Source organism: Rattus norvegicus, chromosome 1, assembly GCF_036323735.1.
Source record: "Rattus norvegicus strain BN/NHsdMcwi chromosome 1, GRCr8, whole genome shotgun sequence".
Taxonomy (NCBI): domain Eukaryota; kingdom Metazoa; phylum Chordata; class Mammalia; order Rodentia; family Muridae; genus Rattus; species Rattus norvegicus.
The window spans coordinates 232217246-232233079 of NC_086019.1; the positions used below are offsets into that span (position 1 = coordinate 232217246).

The 15834-nt window shown below is 45.0% G+C and overlaps 2 protein-coding genes across 4 annotated transcripts in view; one reads left to right on the plus strand and one right to left on the minus strand.

Annotated features, from left to right (window-relative positions):
• Dock8 (dedicator of cytokinesis 8) overlaps nucleotides 1-15834 on the plus strand; it is a 193363-nt gene that overhangs the window by 141778 nt on the left and 35751 nt on the right. For 2 of the 3 annotated variants that reach the window (NM_001037793.2, XM_008760310.4), the window contains exons 27-33: nucleotides 3764-3919; nucleotides 5830-5969; nucleotides 9498-9667; nucleotides 11962-12101; nucleotides 13854-14036; nucleotides 14367-14496; nucleotides 15208-15295. In NM_001037793.2, coding sequence (NP_001032882.2) covers nucleotides 3764-3919; nucleotides 5830-5969; nucleotides 9498-9667; nucleotides 11962-12101; nucleotides 13854-14036; nucleotides 14367-14496; nucleotides 15208-15295 — 1007 coding nt within the window. Of the gene's footprint in view, nucleotides 1-3763; nucleotides 3920-4849; nucleotides 5355-5829; nucleotides 5970-9497; nucleotides 9668-11961; nucleotides 12102-13853; nucleotides 14037-14366; nucleotides 14497-15207; nucleotides 15296-15834 lie in introns of those variants that run through there. The other variant, XM_063271698.1, reaches the window with a different exon arrangement.
• On the minus strand, nucleotides 6457-9024 carry LOC134483981 (high mobility group protein B1-like). Its single transcript, XM_063280253.1, has one exon. It carries the CDS (start codon nucleotides 7196-7198, stop codon nucleotides 6551-6553), a length of 648 nt encoding a protein of 215 aa, XP_063136323.1. The 5' UTR covers nucleotides 7199-9024; the 3' UTR covers nucleotides 6457-6550.

The following is a 15834-nucleotide window of genomic DNA, read 5'->3' on the forward strand; positions in this document are numbered from 1 at the left end:
GCTTAGGTAACAGAGCACTGCCTCCCTCAGTGGGACCCCCACACTGCACATCTTGGACTGTCACTGTCTGTAGGGTGTGCAGGTTCTTCAGCCACAGTGGATCGCCTGCACCCCTGGAGCATGCACCAAAGCAGTCAGTCAGCAAGTCAGTCTGAGGAAACGGAATTTTCTCAGCAGTGTGGTTTCCTCCAGTTAACATTTAAGAGACATCCCAGGACGGTGCATTTAACCTTTGATCAGGGCATTCAGAGTTTGAGACTGGTTACAGTGGCTTCATGCGCAAGCATGAGGACCAGTTTAGAGCCACAGCACCCACCAAGAAGCTGGTGGTGTAAGCCTCTCACCCCAGTGTTCCTAGAGACAGACATTGGAAGTGGAGCTAAGGCAGATCCCAAGGGCTTGCTGGAAAGCCATAGAGGAAAGCACTTGACATTCTTCTGACCTGCAGATCACACACACACACACACACACACACACACACACACAGAGGGAGGGAGAGGGGAGAAAATATGAGATTTCTTTTCAGTCATTAGAATTATTAATTCAGGGGCTGGGGATTTAGCTCAGTGGTAGAGCGCTTGCCTAGCAAGCGCAAGGCCTTGGGTTTGGTCCTCAGCTCCGGAAAAAAATATTATTAATTAAATTATGGGTTGAGGTTCTAATCTTAAAAAACAAACAAACAAAAACAACACCTGATAAACTCAGATGGACTTTCCAGGAGCATGAAGCACATATTTGTTCAATGCAGCACGAGTGATAACTTCCCCAGGGGTTTGTCGTGGTTGTTTTGAGACAGTCTCACTATGTAACTCTGCCCGTCCTAGAACTATGTAAACCAGGCACACAGAGATCAGCTTACCCTGTGTCCCGAGTGATGGGATGAAAGGCATGGGCCACCTTGCCCAGCTTTCTCCCCTAAAGTTTTGAGCATAGTTCTTTCTTGACTGTCCCGTTTAGAATGTCCTAACAATAGGAATATAAACATCAGATATTGTTGCTACGCCTCTTCTTCCGTATTTCTTCTCTTCACCACGGCCAATATGTCTGCCGCTATTTACCACAGTAGTAACAACCACCATCCCTCTCCCCACCCCAGGCTGTCATCCCTGGACTCAGAAGAGTTAGTAATGTAATGGCTTTAAAATGCTCCCATTTCTGTGCCTCTCAGTTTTCTTGTTTGCAAAATGCAAGGACTCTCCTCTGTGGGGCTTTGAGGGCTACGGTGCTTTATCAAGGAGAAAGATGTGAGCAGAAGAGACACAAGAGAAAAAGTCCATCCGGAGGCTTCCAGCAAGAAGCCACCATCCAGGAGAACCAGGGGTGGCCAAAGCTCAGGCTCTTGTGTGTGTGTGTGTGTGTGTGTGTGTGTGTGTGTGTGTGTGTGTGTGTGCGCGCGCGCGTGCGTGTCTGTCTGTCTGTCTCTGTGTGTCTCTTTTGTCTGTGTGCCTCTGTCTAACTCTCTGTGTGTTCCTGTCTATCTCTGTGTGTGTGTCTTCTCTGTGTGTCTGTGTAGTGGGTGACCCATCCCTCTGCAGCACAGTAGGAATCTGGGTCAGGTTGCTGGAGGGACGGTAGGCTCTACCTTCTCAGTAGGAAACAGCTGCATATCAAGGGCTCGTGAGCTCTGCAAAGTAGGAGCTAAGGGCTGGAAATCTGTTTGGGTTTGAGCTGCTCTTGACTTTTTGGTTGTGAGCCTAGCCTTTAACAGCCGAATCACCTCCACAACCCGTTGAGCTGCTCTTTGAAAAGAAATAGAGGAAGACCCTCGACTTTGTAAACCCATTGCCCTTGCTCGGGGTCTCATAGGAAATATGAGAGGCAGCTGCACAGAGGTCCGTCAGATTCTTGCTCGGAACAACTACTGCACAGAGCTGCACAGTGAGCGCTCCGCAGATACTGATGGTGCTTACATAATTTAAAACACTTAATTTGTTAATTAGTTAATCATAAATTCTGCTTAAAACTATAAAGCGGCTAACTTTAATCCCAGCATTCATGGAGACAGAAGTATGTGGATCTCTGTGAGTTCAAGGCCAGCCTGGTCTTTATAGAGTTTCTGGCCAGCCAAGGCTACATAGCAAATCCTTGTCTTAAAAAAGGCAGACGATCCCTACCAAGCGATTTCTTCTTAACTAAAAATTATAGAGTGTATTATATGAAACTAAAGATACAGCATTCTAGCAATATTATTAAATAATTTAGCTACAGTGCTTTTAAGTATTAAATTATATATCAAACAGCTAATGTGCATTTGAAGTTATAAGTAAGGCATATTTTAGAGGTATATTAATAATTCCTTAATTTGCAGATTTCTTATTTATGAAGTTAGAATAGTTTGAATTTTTCTGTACATTTTCTTTTCTTCTTCCACTACACAATGCATTATTTTATAATTATAAAATAAAAATACACTCCCTAAGAAAGTTTCTTTTTTTGGGGGGGGGTTCTTTTTTTCGGAGCTGGGGACCGAACCCAGGGCCTTGCGCTTCCTAGGTAAGCGCTCTACCACTGAGCTAAATCCCCAGCCCCCCTAAGAAAGTTTCTAAACATAATTTTTGTTAAATTAGGACAGAATGTTAACTTCAGATATTTGAAAAAAAATCCTAAGTAAATGTGGACAAAGTATTATGGGTCAAATAATTTTTAATACAAATATTAATAATAGATCTGTCCATTTTACAACTAAATTTTGAAAGCATTAAAAGCCATTCATAAACTTTCATGCCCTAAAAACTTGGAGATTAATTCAAATTGACAAGTTTTGGAACAGTCAAGAAAAGATAGCTGATTTTAATATCAGCCCTTTAAAAAAGGATGGAGGTTTTGGTAAGAAATATTAGTATAAGCATTAGTCATAAACATTGATGCTTTGAAAATTCTTTCAAGAAAATATGAAATACTGGCTGTCTAAATCCATTCAGGGCATGGGAGATCAGAGTTAACATTAAAACGTTTTCTGTTTCCTATGCTACCATGTTCAAAACAGGAATATAACACATATTTGACAACACGCTTTCATAAAAGGGAATCCTAAATTACCAGGCTTGGTATTACTTTATTCTGTTTCTCATACTCTCTCAAATCATCAGAGGGAATGACTTCTGATGTATTGGAAATCCCCTTACGTGCTCAAAAGTCTTGGGGGGGGGGGTTGTATTCAAATAACCGATGTCAACTTTGGTGTATGTTGGTATGGCAGATAAGTCGGTAGTGAGGAAGCATGCGGTTTAGAGCCAACACAGGGAGATGGTCCCTGGCTTGTTTATATAACACCCCTTTCCAAGCCAAATCAACCCCCAAGTTTCCCAGAGCAGCAGGGATGGGCAACTGTGTGGGGTGGGGCCTCTTTTCTTCCAAAATAAAAGTAAGGCCACCCACAGCACACAGCCTCCTACCATGCGCAATGCTGTCTTCCACTGTCGCTTGTCACTTCTTGGTGGCAGTTAGGCACAGTTGAATTTTCAGAGAATGTGTCCAGCTGCCGGAGCCATACCTCAAGCTTACTTTCAGGTTTGCTGTGGCGTTGAGTAGATGCCCTAAGGTCGGGGCAAGGGCTCCCATTTGGGGCCGGGGCCTGCTGTTAAGAATAGTATCGAATAACAGTTGGCTGGAGCTCCAGGAGTGGCATTTGTTGCTCTCTCAAGTTAACCTTTACTCCAGTTGGTGTCTAGCTGTGCAGAGGAAGAATGTGTTAGTGCCTGTTAAAGTCTGTTCTAGTTACCTTACACTAAACATTCCTGTAAACATGTCTCTTTCCTTTCAGCTATCAGCCAAGCTTAACACCCTTCCAACCCTCATTTCCATGCGGCTGGAGTTCCTGAGAATCCTCTGCAGCCACGAGCACTACCTCAACTTGAACCTGCTCTTCATGAATCCTGACACCGCACCAGCCTCTCCCTGTCCCTCCATATCCTCCCAGGTAGTCTGCCAACTACAGGAAAGGCGCAAGCTACTTCATTAATTAGCTTCGTTCAATCACGCATCTCCTATAAAGGTTGCTCTTACTAATTAGAGGAAAATCACGCTATTCAAACCAGATCGCTTGATCCAGATGTGGGCTTTAGGGTTCCCTGAAGCCATAGCATCTGAGGTGACCATTTACAAATCGAGTAATTTGGCCCAAGGGTCCCTGATGAGGCTAACCGTGTAGGAAGAAAGCTGTAAGCCTCCAAAACCAAAGAAACTCGGGTCTCAAGTCCTCCTTCTTCGACATTAACCAATTGTTGCACAAATATAGTGTGTAAATACAGGCTTAGTATATTTGCACATGCAGGGTTCCAAAGTCAAGCAAGTTTTGGAACCACTGTGCTAGCCTGGTTTCTTTGTCAGACATCTTACAAAGAAAGTCCAGGAGGGGGAGGGCATGAGAAGTAGATTCCCGACACGGTCTAACCTGACCGTGGGAATGTCCTTACTGCCTCCGCACCAGAGGTTTCTCAAGGAATTATCGTCCTCTAGAAAACCCTCAAGGAGGGGTTGGGGATTTAGCTCAGTGGTAGAGTGCTTGCCTAGCAAGCGCAAGGCCCTGGGTTCGGTCCCCAGCTCTGGAAAAAAAAAAAAAGAAAAAGAAAGAAAGAAAACCCTCAAGGAAATGCTATTTTACAGCCCCAATCTCTCAGGATGGTGTTAGACTCTAGTCTGCTGCGTACCCTTGGTGCAAAGGGAAAGGCGTGTCTAATGCTGGGGTTAACGTGAAGTGCAGGGGGAAGCACCTTAGTTCTAAGACTAAGAGGACGGGGCAGGGGAGGGGAAAGGGGAAGGGGGATTGCTTGGGCCCAAGAGTTAGTTCTAGATCAGCCTGAGCATTATAGTGAAGCCTCAGTTTAAAAAATAATAATAATAATAATAGGAAGAAGAAGAAGAGGAAGAGGAAGAGGAAGAGGAAGAAGAAGAAGAAGAAGAAGAAGAAGAAGAAGAAGAAGAAGAAGAAGAAGAAGAAGAAGAAGAAGAAGAAGAAGAAGAAGAAGAAGAAGAAGACGACGACGACGACGACCAAGACCAAGACCAAGACCAAGACCAAGACCAAGACCAAGACCAAGACCAGAAGAAGAACAGGAAGAACAAAACAACAAGAAGTCAGCTTAGCTATTTGTGCCAGATGATATACCCGAGGCTAGCCCCATGACCATTATAATGTGATTCCGAATGTATTTATTATCTGTCTGCTGTAGTCTGCTCTGTGGGCTGAAGCCTATAACTTCCCCATGCTGACCTTGCCCTGGGTCCTCCTCCCATGCTCCTCTTCTGGCTGCCCCAAGGAGTTGACAGATCCAGGGCCCCTTCTCAGCAAAGCTCCAGGACTTGCAGGGACATTTACTTCTGCTGTTCCTGGTGAAGGGTGACATGCTCCTGAAGTAAGAACACAGGGCAGGAGTGGCCTAGGACTGCCAACTCTGGCATTTTCATAGCAAACACCACTTCTGGCGCCAGGCTAGCAGCATCCAGACACTTGCTTAGACGACCTTCAGAAGGGGTGCTGGGAAAACAGACCATGGCTCGGGGCTGGGCACAGTCCTTATTTCTCTGTGTACTTACTTCCTGGGCTGCTCATCTGCAACTTTTGATATCAGACAGGCAAGGAGGGGATTAACTAGTTGTCATTAGTTCTGTTTTCATTTTGCTGTTCTGGTAACCTGGTGATGTTAGGTACATGTTCTCCCACTGAGCCTGACCCCTAGTTAGCTTCTCAGCCGAACCCGAGTACCCCATTTTCATGTTCATGTTGGTCAGTCAGTGCATGCACTGTCTGGCCAGAACTCCATAAATGCGCCAGCACTGTTTTAATTGCAGCCCTTAACCCTCATAAAGCTGTCATCTGTGTTTCTGCAGAACTCAAGCTCCTGCTCCAGTTTCCAGGACCAAAAGATTGCCAGCATGTTCGATCTGACCCCAGAGTACCGCCAGCAGCACTTCCTCACAGGGCTCCTCTTCACAGAACTGGCCGTTGCCCTGGATGCTGAAGGGGACGGGTAAGTGGCCTAAAACGGAACCTGAAGGGAAAAAGGTTAATAGCGTTTCCAGTTCAACTTCTTTTTTTTTTTTTTTTAATAAAAAAAATTGTATTTACTTAGAAGCATTCAGAATGTCAACAAAACAGCCGCCATTTTTTTGCAATTACAGAGTGGTATTCAGTTAACAGAACAACAATTACCTTCGTATAAGCTGCATCAGAGACAACTGAAGATGGAAAAAAAAAACAAAAGGAAAAAAAACAAAAACAAAAAAAAAAGAAACCAAAAACCAAACTACTGTCCCCATATATAACTAATTTGTGCTGTGCACCAACAAGAACCTGCTTTAATTTCCATGCCAATTTACAACCCCCAGACTGTACCAGGCAAGGTTAGTGGCTATTGAAAATACCACCAGGACAGGGCTAGCTAAAGACACATTCGGTAGTGTGTTAACTATACAAAAAAAGACACTGTACAGTTTAAAAACAAATCTTACACAGCCTTACATTTCAATTTTTTTCTTTAAAAGGAGTGAGTTGTGTACAGGGGGGTTAAATGCTTTATAGACAAGAAAAAAAAACTGCGCTAGAACCAACTTATTCATCATCATCTTCTTCTTCTTCATCTTCGTCTTCCTCTTCTTCCTCCTCTTCCTCATCCTCTTCATCCTCCTCGTCGTCTTCCTCTTCCTTCTTTTTCTTGCTCTTCTCAGCCTTGACCACCCCCTTTTTCGCTGCATCAGGTTTTCCTTTAGCTCTGTAGGCAGCAATATCCTTCTCATACTTCTCCTTCAGCTTGGCGGCCTTCTTTTCATAGGGCTGCTTGTCATCCGCAGCAGTGTTGTTCCACATCTCTCCTAGTTTCTTCGCAACATCACCAATGGATAAGCCAGGATGCTCGCCTTTGATTTTTGGGCGGTACTCAGAACAGAACAAGAAGAAGGCCGAAGGAGGCCTCTTGGGGGCATTGGGGTCCTTGAACTTCTTTTTGGTCTCCCCTTTGGGGGGGATGTAGGTTTTCATTTCTCTTTCATAACGAGCCTTGTCAGCCTTTGCCATATCTTCAAATTTCCCCTTTTCTTTAGCAGACATGGTCTTCCACCTCTCTGAGCACTTCTTGGAGAACTCTGAGAAGTTGACAGAAGCATCCGGGTGCTTCTTCTTGTGCTCCTCCCGGCAGGTTTGCACAAAGAATGCATATGAGGACATTTTGCCTCTCGGCTTCTTAGGATCTCCTTTGCCCATGTTTAGTTGATTTTCCTCCGCGAGGCACAGAGTCGCCCAGTGCCCGTCCGGCTCTCGCTTGCCCCGGCGCTGTCTCTATGGAGCTCAATGTACTGCAATGGCTCCCAGTTCAACTTCTTATGTATACAGCAAGACCCCAGAACTTTACCACTTGCCAGTTTTAAGAAGGGCTCCTGTCTTGAGAAAATGGTGCCCATGAAGTATAGAGGGGAAAGGGGATTAGAGGAGCCGTGAAAGGAACTTGTTTTTACAGCACTGGGAATTGAACCCAGAGCCTCCCACATAGCAGGTAAGCACTCTACCGCTGAGGCACGTCCCCAGCCCCAAATTTCTATTGTTTGTTTGTTTCTGATTTTCATGACAAGAGTTTCTCTGTGTAGTCCTGACTGTCCTAGAACTCACTTTGTAGACCAGGCTTACCTCAAACTCAGAGATCCACCTGCTTGTGCCTCCCAAGCACTGGGATTAAAGGTGTGTACCACCACCATACCTGCCTCAAAATGACTTCATTTATTTTTTTTAAAGATTTATTTATATTTATATGAGTAAATTGCAGATGTCTTCAGACAAACACCAGAAGAGTACATTGGATTCCGTTACAGATGATTGTGAGCCACCATGTAGTTGCTGGGATTTGAACTCAGGACCTCTGGAAGAGCAGTCAGTGCTCTTAACTGCTGAGCCATCTCTCCAGCTATCAAAATGACTTCTAACAGTCCCTCGTTTGAGCAGAATTTGCAGAGAATGTTTTGCTCAGTGAATTCCCCAGGGCAAACCCATTTTGCAGGGGAAGCTGCTGAGGTGGAACCCAGGGCTTTGTACACGCTGAGCATGGGCTCCTTCACTAAGCTCTACCATCAGCCCTAACAAGGTCACCTCTGACAAAGTGAGCACACAGAGGGGAAATACCAGAATGCCGCTGTCCAAGGCTGGCAAAGGAAGCGACAGTTAAGAAGGCAGCTGTCCTATGTCTAGGTTACACTTTCTATGGACTAGCCTTCCCAAACAAAGACAGAGGCCGGAGGCCTGGGTCTTGTGAATCTTCCACTGTCCGTACCTGGGCATCTGAACACATAGCAGTACCCAGCCTTACTTGTTGGCTCATGGCTTATATTCTGTCATCTTCTCTCCGCTCTAACTAAAGTCCAATTTTCTCAGAATTTCTTGTCCTATAACTAACATATTTTCTCAGCAACACAAAGCGCCCTGGGATATGTGCTGACAAGGTCCCGAAAGAAGGAAATTTGAACACAGAAGAATTTGCCTTTTGATATGAACACCCCCATCTTCATCTTCTTGATTGTTTTTAATAAATAATAGACCTTTAATAATTTCTGAAAGTACCATCTGTATTCACATTAGCGGTAGTTTTTAGTTTTCTATTTTTGTTCCAGTTGGAACAGAACCCCTGGCATCTGGTTTTGATCCTTGTAAAGTCGTTGCTGGGATATCCTGCATAGCTTAGCTGTTTTGGGGCTTCACCATGGAAACTAGACTGGCCTCAAACTTACAGAGATCCCCCTGCCTCTGCCCCCTGAGTACTGGAATCAAAGCCATGCACCACCATGCCCAGCTCCTAATTTTTTTTTTGAAGAGCATTTTCCCAAAGAAAATGTGGTCATAAGCACACAAAAAGATGTTCTGAATCGCTAATGGTCAGGCAATGCTTCATTAAAAGTGATTAAATATCACATCCTGCCTACTAGGACAGTTATGATCAAAAATACAGACAGGTAGAGCTGTGGCTAAGTGGCAGACCACTTCTCTAGCATGTGTTAAGACCTGGGTTCAACACCCACCCCCAACTCCAGCAATTTTAAAAGAAGAAAAAGAATATGGTGACAAAAGAAAAAAGAAAAGACTCAGACACAGCTGGTAGGAGGGCAACATGGTTCTTTAGAGATAAAACTGGAGTTCTACTTCCAGTAGTTTGACTGAGGTGTATGCCCAAGAGATACATACTTACTCCACAGGAAAAACCAGAAGCATTCTTCATCTGTGATAGTTCTAAAATAGAAACAACTCAAACGTTCATCAATTGATGGATGGATAAATGAAAGTATTTTCTGTGCACAATGAATCGTTACTCAGTATCCAAGAGGAATGAAGTATGTATACAATATGATAATGAACTTGAGAACAGCAAGCTGAAGACTAGACCATGGTTGTAACAGATTGTCTACTCTGTGTTGCCTGCTTTTCACATTGTCACTGAATTGTCCCCGATCCCTTTGTACTCTGGTTTAAGAGCACAGGGCCTCCCTCACCATAGCCCGGTTTCTCTGTGTTATGTCAACAGAATTAGCAGAGTACAGAGAAAAGCCGTGAGTGCCATCCACAGCCTTCTGAGTTCTCACGACCTGGATCCACGGTGTCTCAAACCAGAAGTGAAAGTCAAAATCGCTGCCCTTTACCTGCCGTTGGTCGGCATCATTCTGGATGCGCTGCCACAGCTCTATGACTTTACAGGTAAGGATCTGTTTCCTGTCTTAGATTAGGGAGGCCCTGCCAGATGCCTCTCGCACAGGAAACAGGGGCTCTCATCAGCTGGGAGGTGCCTCACAGCAGTGACCACCAAAGCGTTTTCTGACCCAGACAGGTTTTTTAAGACACATAATTATATGGGGTCCTTTTTGTTCATCATTTCATTGATCTGCTAGTTTATGATTGTCACTAACTGAACCAAAACGATGAGCTATAACAGAACTAACCATTCTCATTTAGGATCACTACTCTGTTACCTTCAAATAAACATGCTCCTTCTCTTTAGTGAGGCTTACAAGGAAGTACCTGAAATCAAGCAACTTTTTGCTCTATACCAACCAACCGACACACAATCCAAGGTGCCTTTCAGTATTAGGAAATTATGCCACAGCAGAGAATGGTTTGATTTTGTCAACAAGAGGTCCATTGTTTGACTACAAGAAAAAAAGCACAAATTTAAAAAAAAAAATCCCACTGCTTGGCTTTCTGTTCCTATTATAGTGTGGAGCAGAGAATATGGGTGAGAGTCCAGCATCCCAGTTACTTCCGAGCAGTCCTTGCTCTGTGAGATTGCAGAGGTTACCATGCTGGGTTTTGCTGATGAATGAGCTAGAGTCTAGAGAGTGCCTGCCTGAGCCCAGCCATCCTTACCAGGCAGTCGCCAGTGAGTTAGAGAACCATCTGAGCCATGAACCCGTGAGCCTTAGAGAACTATGCCACTTCCTCCAAGTGCAGTGGCATGCTTGACTAAATCGTTTGTAAAGTCATGACAATAACAATTATTTAGTTCATTAAACAATAAGACTGGGTTTAGGGAGATAGCTTAGTAAAGACCTTCCCATCCACGGGTATCTGCATTCAATTTCCAGAACTCACATAAAAATCTCTGACATGTGATATACACTTGTGATCCCAGCACTGGAAGGATGTGACAGGAAGATCCTTGGGAACAATCTAGTCAGTCAGCCAGGGAAAGCAAAGGAACAAAGGTTTTGTGCCTGAGGAATAAAACCCAAAGTCCTCTCCTGCACATGTATAGTCTCACACCCTTCATATACAAACATACACACAAGAGAGACCAATCGCCTAGAACCTTTCATTCATGCACACCGTAGAGTGGAAAGCAAGCATTCTTGTAGAAGTAGTTATTTCTCTTCTTTATTAAAAACAACAACAAAAATTCCTGCTGTAAATCAGCAAGGAGAAAGCTCAGCAGTTAATAGCTCCTGCTTCTCTTGCAGAGGACCCGGGTTCTGTTCCCTGCACCTTCAATGTGGCCTGCAACTGCCTGTAACTCCAGGGCCAGAGGACTTGAGCCCTCTCCTGCCCTCCCCAAATGCCCGAGCATATACATGCATGCAGATATATGCAGGCACTAATGCCAACACATAAAGATTTTTTAAAAAGCAATTTGTTTTTCTTTTTAAAGATACATCTCATGGGGCTGGAGAGATTGGAGAGACAGTTCCATGTTTAAAAGAACTGGCTGCTCTTCCAGAGGACCCAGGATCAATTCCCAGCATCCACGTGGCAGCTCATAGCTGCCTGTAACTCTGGTTCCAAGGGATCTAATGCCCCATTCTAGCCTCTTAGGGCTCAAGCATGAAAGTGGCATACAGACTTACATATAACAAAACACCAATTTTTTTAAATTAAAAATGTTAAAGATACATCTAAAATTCAGACTTCAGCCCCATCCGTTACCATAAGCGACCTTTGACGAGTTTGGCTTTTCAGTAAGAACAGATTTGTCAATTATAATAATAATAAATTAGCATTTGTTTAGACTTTTGAAACGTAATAACTTCGTACAGGATTTGTTATAATGACATATTATTTCTACAGGGTACTTACTCTGTAGTTACAGTCCATTGAGCCATTATTTAAGATAGAGTATCATAACCCAGAAAAAGTATTACAAAACTTTAAAAGCTTTTATTTTTTACCATCTGAAAAATTAATTCATAGCCCAAGCTTACATTCAACATTTTGTTTGTTTTAAGCCTGTCTGCTTTTTCTATATAGGAATAATACATATACATATATACGTGTGTGTGTATACATATATACATATACATATACATATACATATACATATACATATACATATACATATACATATACATATACATATACATATACATATACATATACATATACATCCAGTTTTGGATTGCATACTGACTTTAGTGAGTAAGATGGGTCTGTCACTTGTGGGGTTGAAGACAGGGAAATGTGGTCATTGGCTTGACGACACCCATGGCGATGTTGAATTGCAGATGCTCGCAGTGGAAGGAGCCGTGCCAGTGGCTCATATGAAGAACAAGATGTGGCCAATGGAATCAACCAGAATGTGGCCCTGGCCATAGCAGGGAATCATTTTAATTTGAAGACCAGCGGAGCAATGCTGTCTTCCTTGGTATGTCTGTACGCTTCTTGAGTGTATATCTTGTTGGTGTCACCTCCTCCCGACTTCTGATAGAACCCAGCTTGGAACAGACCTGCTTCTGCCTCAACACCGTGATACAGGAATCCGTGAAGCTGATGGCTGAGAAGCACTCTGATCAGATAGCTACCGGAACAGCAAGAGAGGCCCGTGACAGGGTTAGCCAGTCCCGGTGTGCCAAGCTTAGAAAACTATCAAAGACGGAAACCATTGTAGAGAAGATCAAACCAAGGCATCCATCCTTGTACTGAATGTAGGCTGGGCTTTCTCTGTGTGTTTATTAGTATTGCTGTTTGCCTCCCATAAATGATGAAGGGGCCAGAAGCTTCCAAAACAAAAGTTAGCCTTCCTAGGTCCACAGGGTGTCTAAGGAGATTTGTCCTCTGACAGAGGGGGTCTTAGTGGAAGGTACCCACTGCTGCACTCCGAGGTGGGAATCGCCTGTTTGCCGATGTTCTTTGTCTCTTGTCAAAGCAATAGTTCGTCTTCTAGCTCGGCGTTGTTATTGGTTCGTTCTTGATTGACTCGAGGAGCTTTATCTCACACTCCTAGGACGGCCCAGGGTTGCATCTACGAGGCAGTCAATTTTCTTGTGCATTTCAATATTTCTGAATCTGCAGCAAACTTGCTTGGTTTACTTCTGAGAAGGCGGGGTCTTGACCCATTAGTCTTTACTAGCTGACTTTTTCTGTCATCTGTCTAGCACGTAGCAGCCTCTTCCCCTTTTATCCTCCCCCCGGGAGGGTTGGGAAGCAGGGAAATGGGACACATGAGACGTGTGGCCACACTAATCTTAACAGTGCCTTAGATCACACTCTACCTTGAATAATCCACCTTACCAAGGTGGATCACACTGCTCAGGGCAGTATGGGCCTTTTCTATTAATTGCCTGTAAGGAGTACAGAAGCCAGAGTTCACTGAGTAGAGCGTGTTCCCTGTGACGTTCTAGCAGAAGACTCACTCTTCATAGCGTCATACCCAGAATAACTGGAGTGAGAGCAAGTTTGTCATCCATCACTTCCATCCAAGACTAAGATTTTCCTCACACAGCTGACAAATTCCTCATTGCGATGTCACGGCCACAGTCCACCGGGTGCTGGGTGCACCACATGAAACAAGGGGTCGGCTGCACACAGCTGTCTGTCTCAGTGTTATGAGTTATAGCAAGTGTGCTTAGGAGCACTCTCTAGTGAAGGTTCACCACGGCTGTTACAGTGCATGGCCTGAGGACCCACCCAGACTCAAGTGAATCTTAAGGTAGGTCCCATTGCAGATGGCTTTGCAAACATATAGGCTAGACCCATGTGCCAACCAGTTCGTGATCTTGATGTGAGACTGAACTGTGCATTGTTGGGTTATTCGTGGTGCCTGGTCAGGCTAGCTCTCTTCTGTAAGTGCAATCCTCCGCCGGCCATCTTGAAGGAGAAGTCCTTGGAGATCTTAGCAGCAAGAAAGCCCCTTTGTATCACTGATACTAAAGAGCACCATCAAGGTCCAGGGCAGACCACCAGACAGTGCTCGGTTCAGTGGTTCGTAGCTTAACCCAAACTCTGCCAAGTGCGTCTCTACTGAGCAGCCCCGCACCAAGCTCACATTCTCTAGCCTTGGGCTACTGAAGGCAGATCTCAGCCATGTGCTATAAGTAGGCCCAGAGGTTCTCATCTCTTACACTTGTAAGTTTTCCTGTTGCCTGACTTCTCCCCACCCCCCTTCGCCTCCTTCCAGCCCTATAAGCAGTACAACATGCTGAACGCGGACACTACCCGCCACCTCATGGTCTGCTTTCTGTGGATCATGAAAAACGCGGATCAGAGCCTCATCAGGAAGTGGATCGCCGACCTGCCTTCCATGCAGCTCAACAGGATTCTAGACCTGCTGTTCATCTGTGTCTCCTGCTTTGAATACAAGGCAAGTGCAGGGTGTCTTAGCTGTCTCAATCCTGTCTTCTTACTCCTCCCTCTAGACAGCGGCATCATCCTTTATCCTTCATACACTGTATTATAACCCGCAGCCGGTTCGCATCTGTAGATGTGACCGTCTCGCATGGAAAGAATGTCTGCCTATTGCAGTGGGCCCATTCCTGCCAATAAAGCTTTACCCATAGGAGCCCCAGAAAAGCATCTACGGAGTATGTGGCTGAACTCCCCACCATGACCCCCGATGTGTTCTCCTTTGACATATCTCTCCCTCAACAGAGATCCCACTAAACCAAGTGTGTTTCTACCTCTGTCCTTCCAGGGAAAGCAGAGTTCTGACAAAGTCAGTAACCAGGTCCTGCAGAAGTCAAGAGATGTCAAGGCCAAGTTGGAAGAAGCCCTGCTCCGTGGGGAAGGAGCCCGGGGGGAGATGATGCGACGTCGGATTCCAGGTGCGCGGATAGTCCACCCACTGCCACACAGCTCTTCACCCTTGGACGCCACTCTCACTGACAGCAGGTTCTGGGACCCTGCGCTTGTCCCTCACCAACTCTGAGGGAAAGAGTCACCCTGAAAGTGTCCCCAAATGCTGTGTTTTAACTGAGGTTTAACAGCAAGTAAGAAAGTGATTTGTGGATTTGGGAAAAAGAGCTATCTCCCTTGTTTCAAAGCCCCTCTAGGGGACATGAAGCTCTGCGGCAACACGAATCATATCCCTGAGTCATTCAAAATGCTACTGCATAAAGCAGTCTCCCAAGAAGAGTGCCAGTGTACCATCATCCTAGGGCCCCCCTGACCCAAACCCCTGCACTCATCACTTTAATATGATTAATATTCCCAATAAAACGGTGACAGGTGGGCGTGGACTCTGGGGGGTACTCAGCACTTTCACCTGACTCCCTGTCCTTCCATCCAGCAAGTCAGGGAACCTCATGGGAGCCCCTGCCCAGGAGAACTGTGGAAGACAGACTGTCTTCCAGAGCGGCCTCCAGTTCATCCAGGGCAAGCCACCACAGACATAGGCTCTGTCCCCTCAGAGCAGCAGTCTCTGATGGACAGGAGACTGTGCTGATGCTTTTCAGCTAAACTGAGGACTGGACTTTTGGTTATCTTAGAGGGTTTCATGCTAATCGAATTCCTGCCATGTGTCTCTTAACTCCCAGGCACTGACCGGTTTCCAGGCCTAAATGAGAATCTGAGGTGGAGGAAGGAGCAGACACAGTGGCGGCAAGCTAACGAGAAGCTGGACAAGTGAGTCGCTCTGCACTGCCTTCCCCAACAGTCCTAACTCTTGTTCTCAGGCTGCTTGTGTTACGAGACAACTGCATCCTTCCACAGACAGCTAAGAAAAGGAAACATAGTGTCTGTGTAAAAACAGCTCCAGCTACCCAGGATGCCCAGAGATATAAGAAGCTGTGGCTTCAGCTCTTAACAATGTATCCATCGTTTAAAGGAGCCTCGTTTCCACTGCTCCAGTTGATGAAAGCAATTGGTGAGGAGCAGAGAAATAGAGAAAGCAGGACCTGGTGTCCAGCCTTGCGACTCTGCATCTGGGAATGAGTGCAAAGGTGGATGTTCAGAGATATTTACAGTGGCCCTGCATTTTATTGTTCAAAAAAATCAAGATACTTGATTTTGGAATATTATTTTGTTGGATTTGGAGTACATAGCAAAGCACTAGGTTGTTACAATGTTATGGAATCATTAAGGGAACAGGACAAATGCTTGGCTTAGAGTATACTCTTTCATCTCTAATTACACACAGTAGCCGTATTTGTAAAAAGCCACAA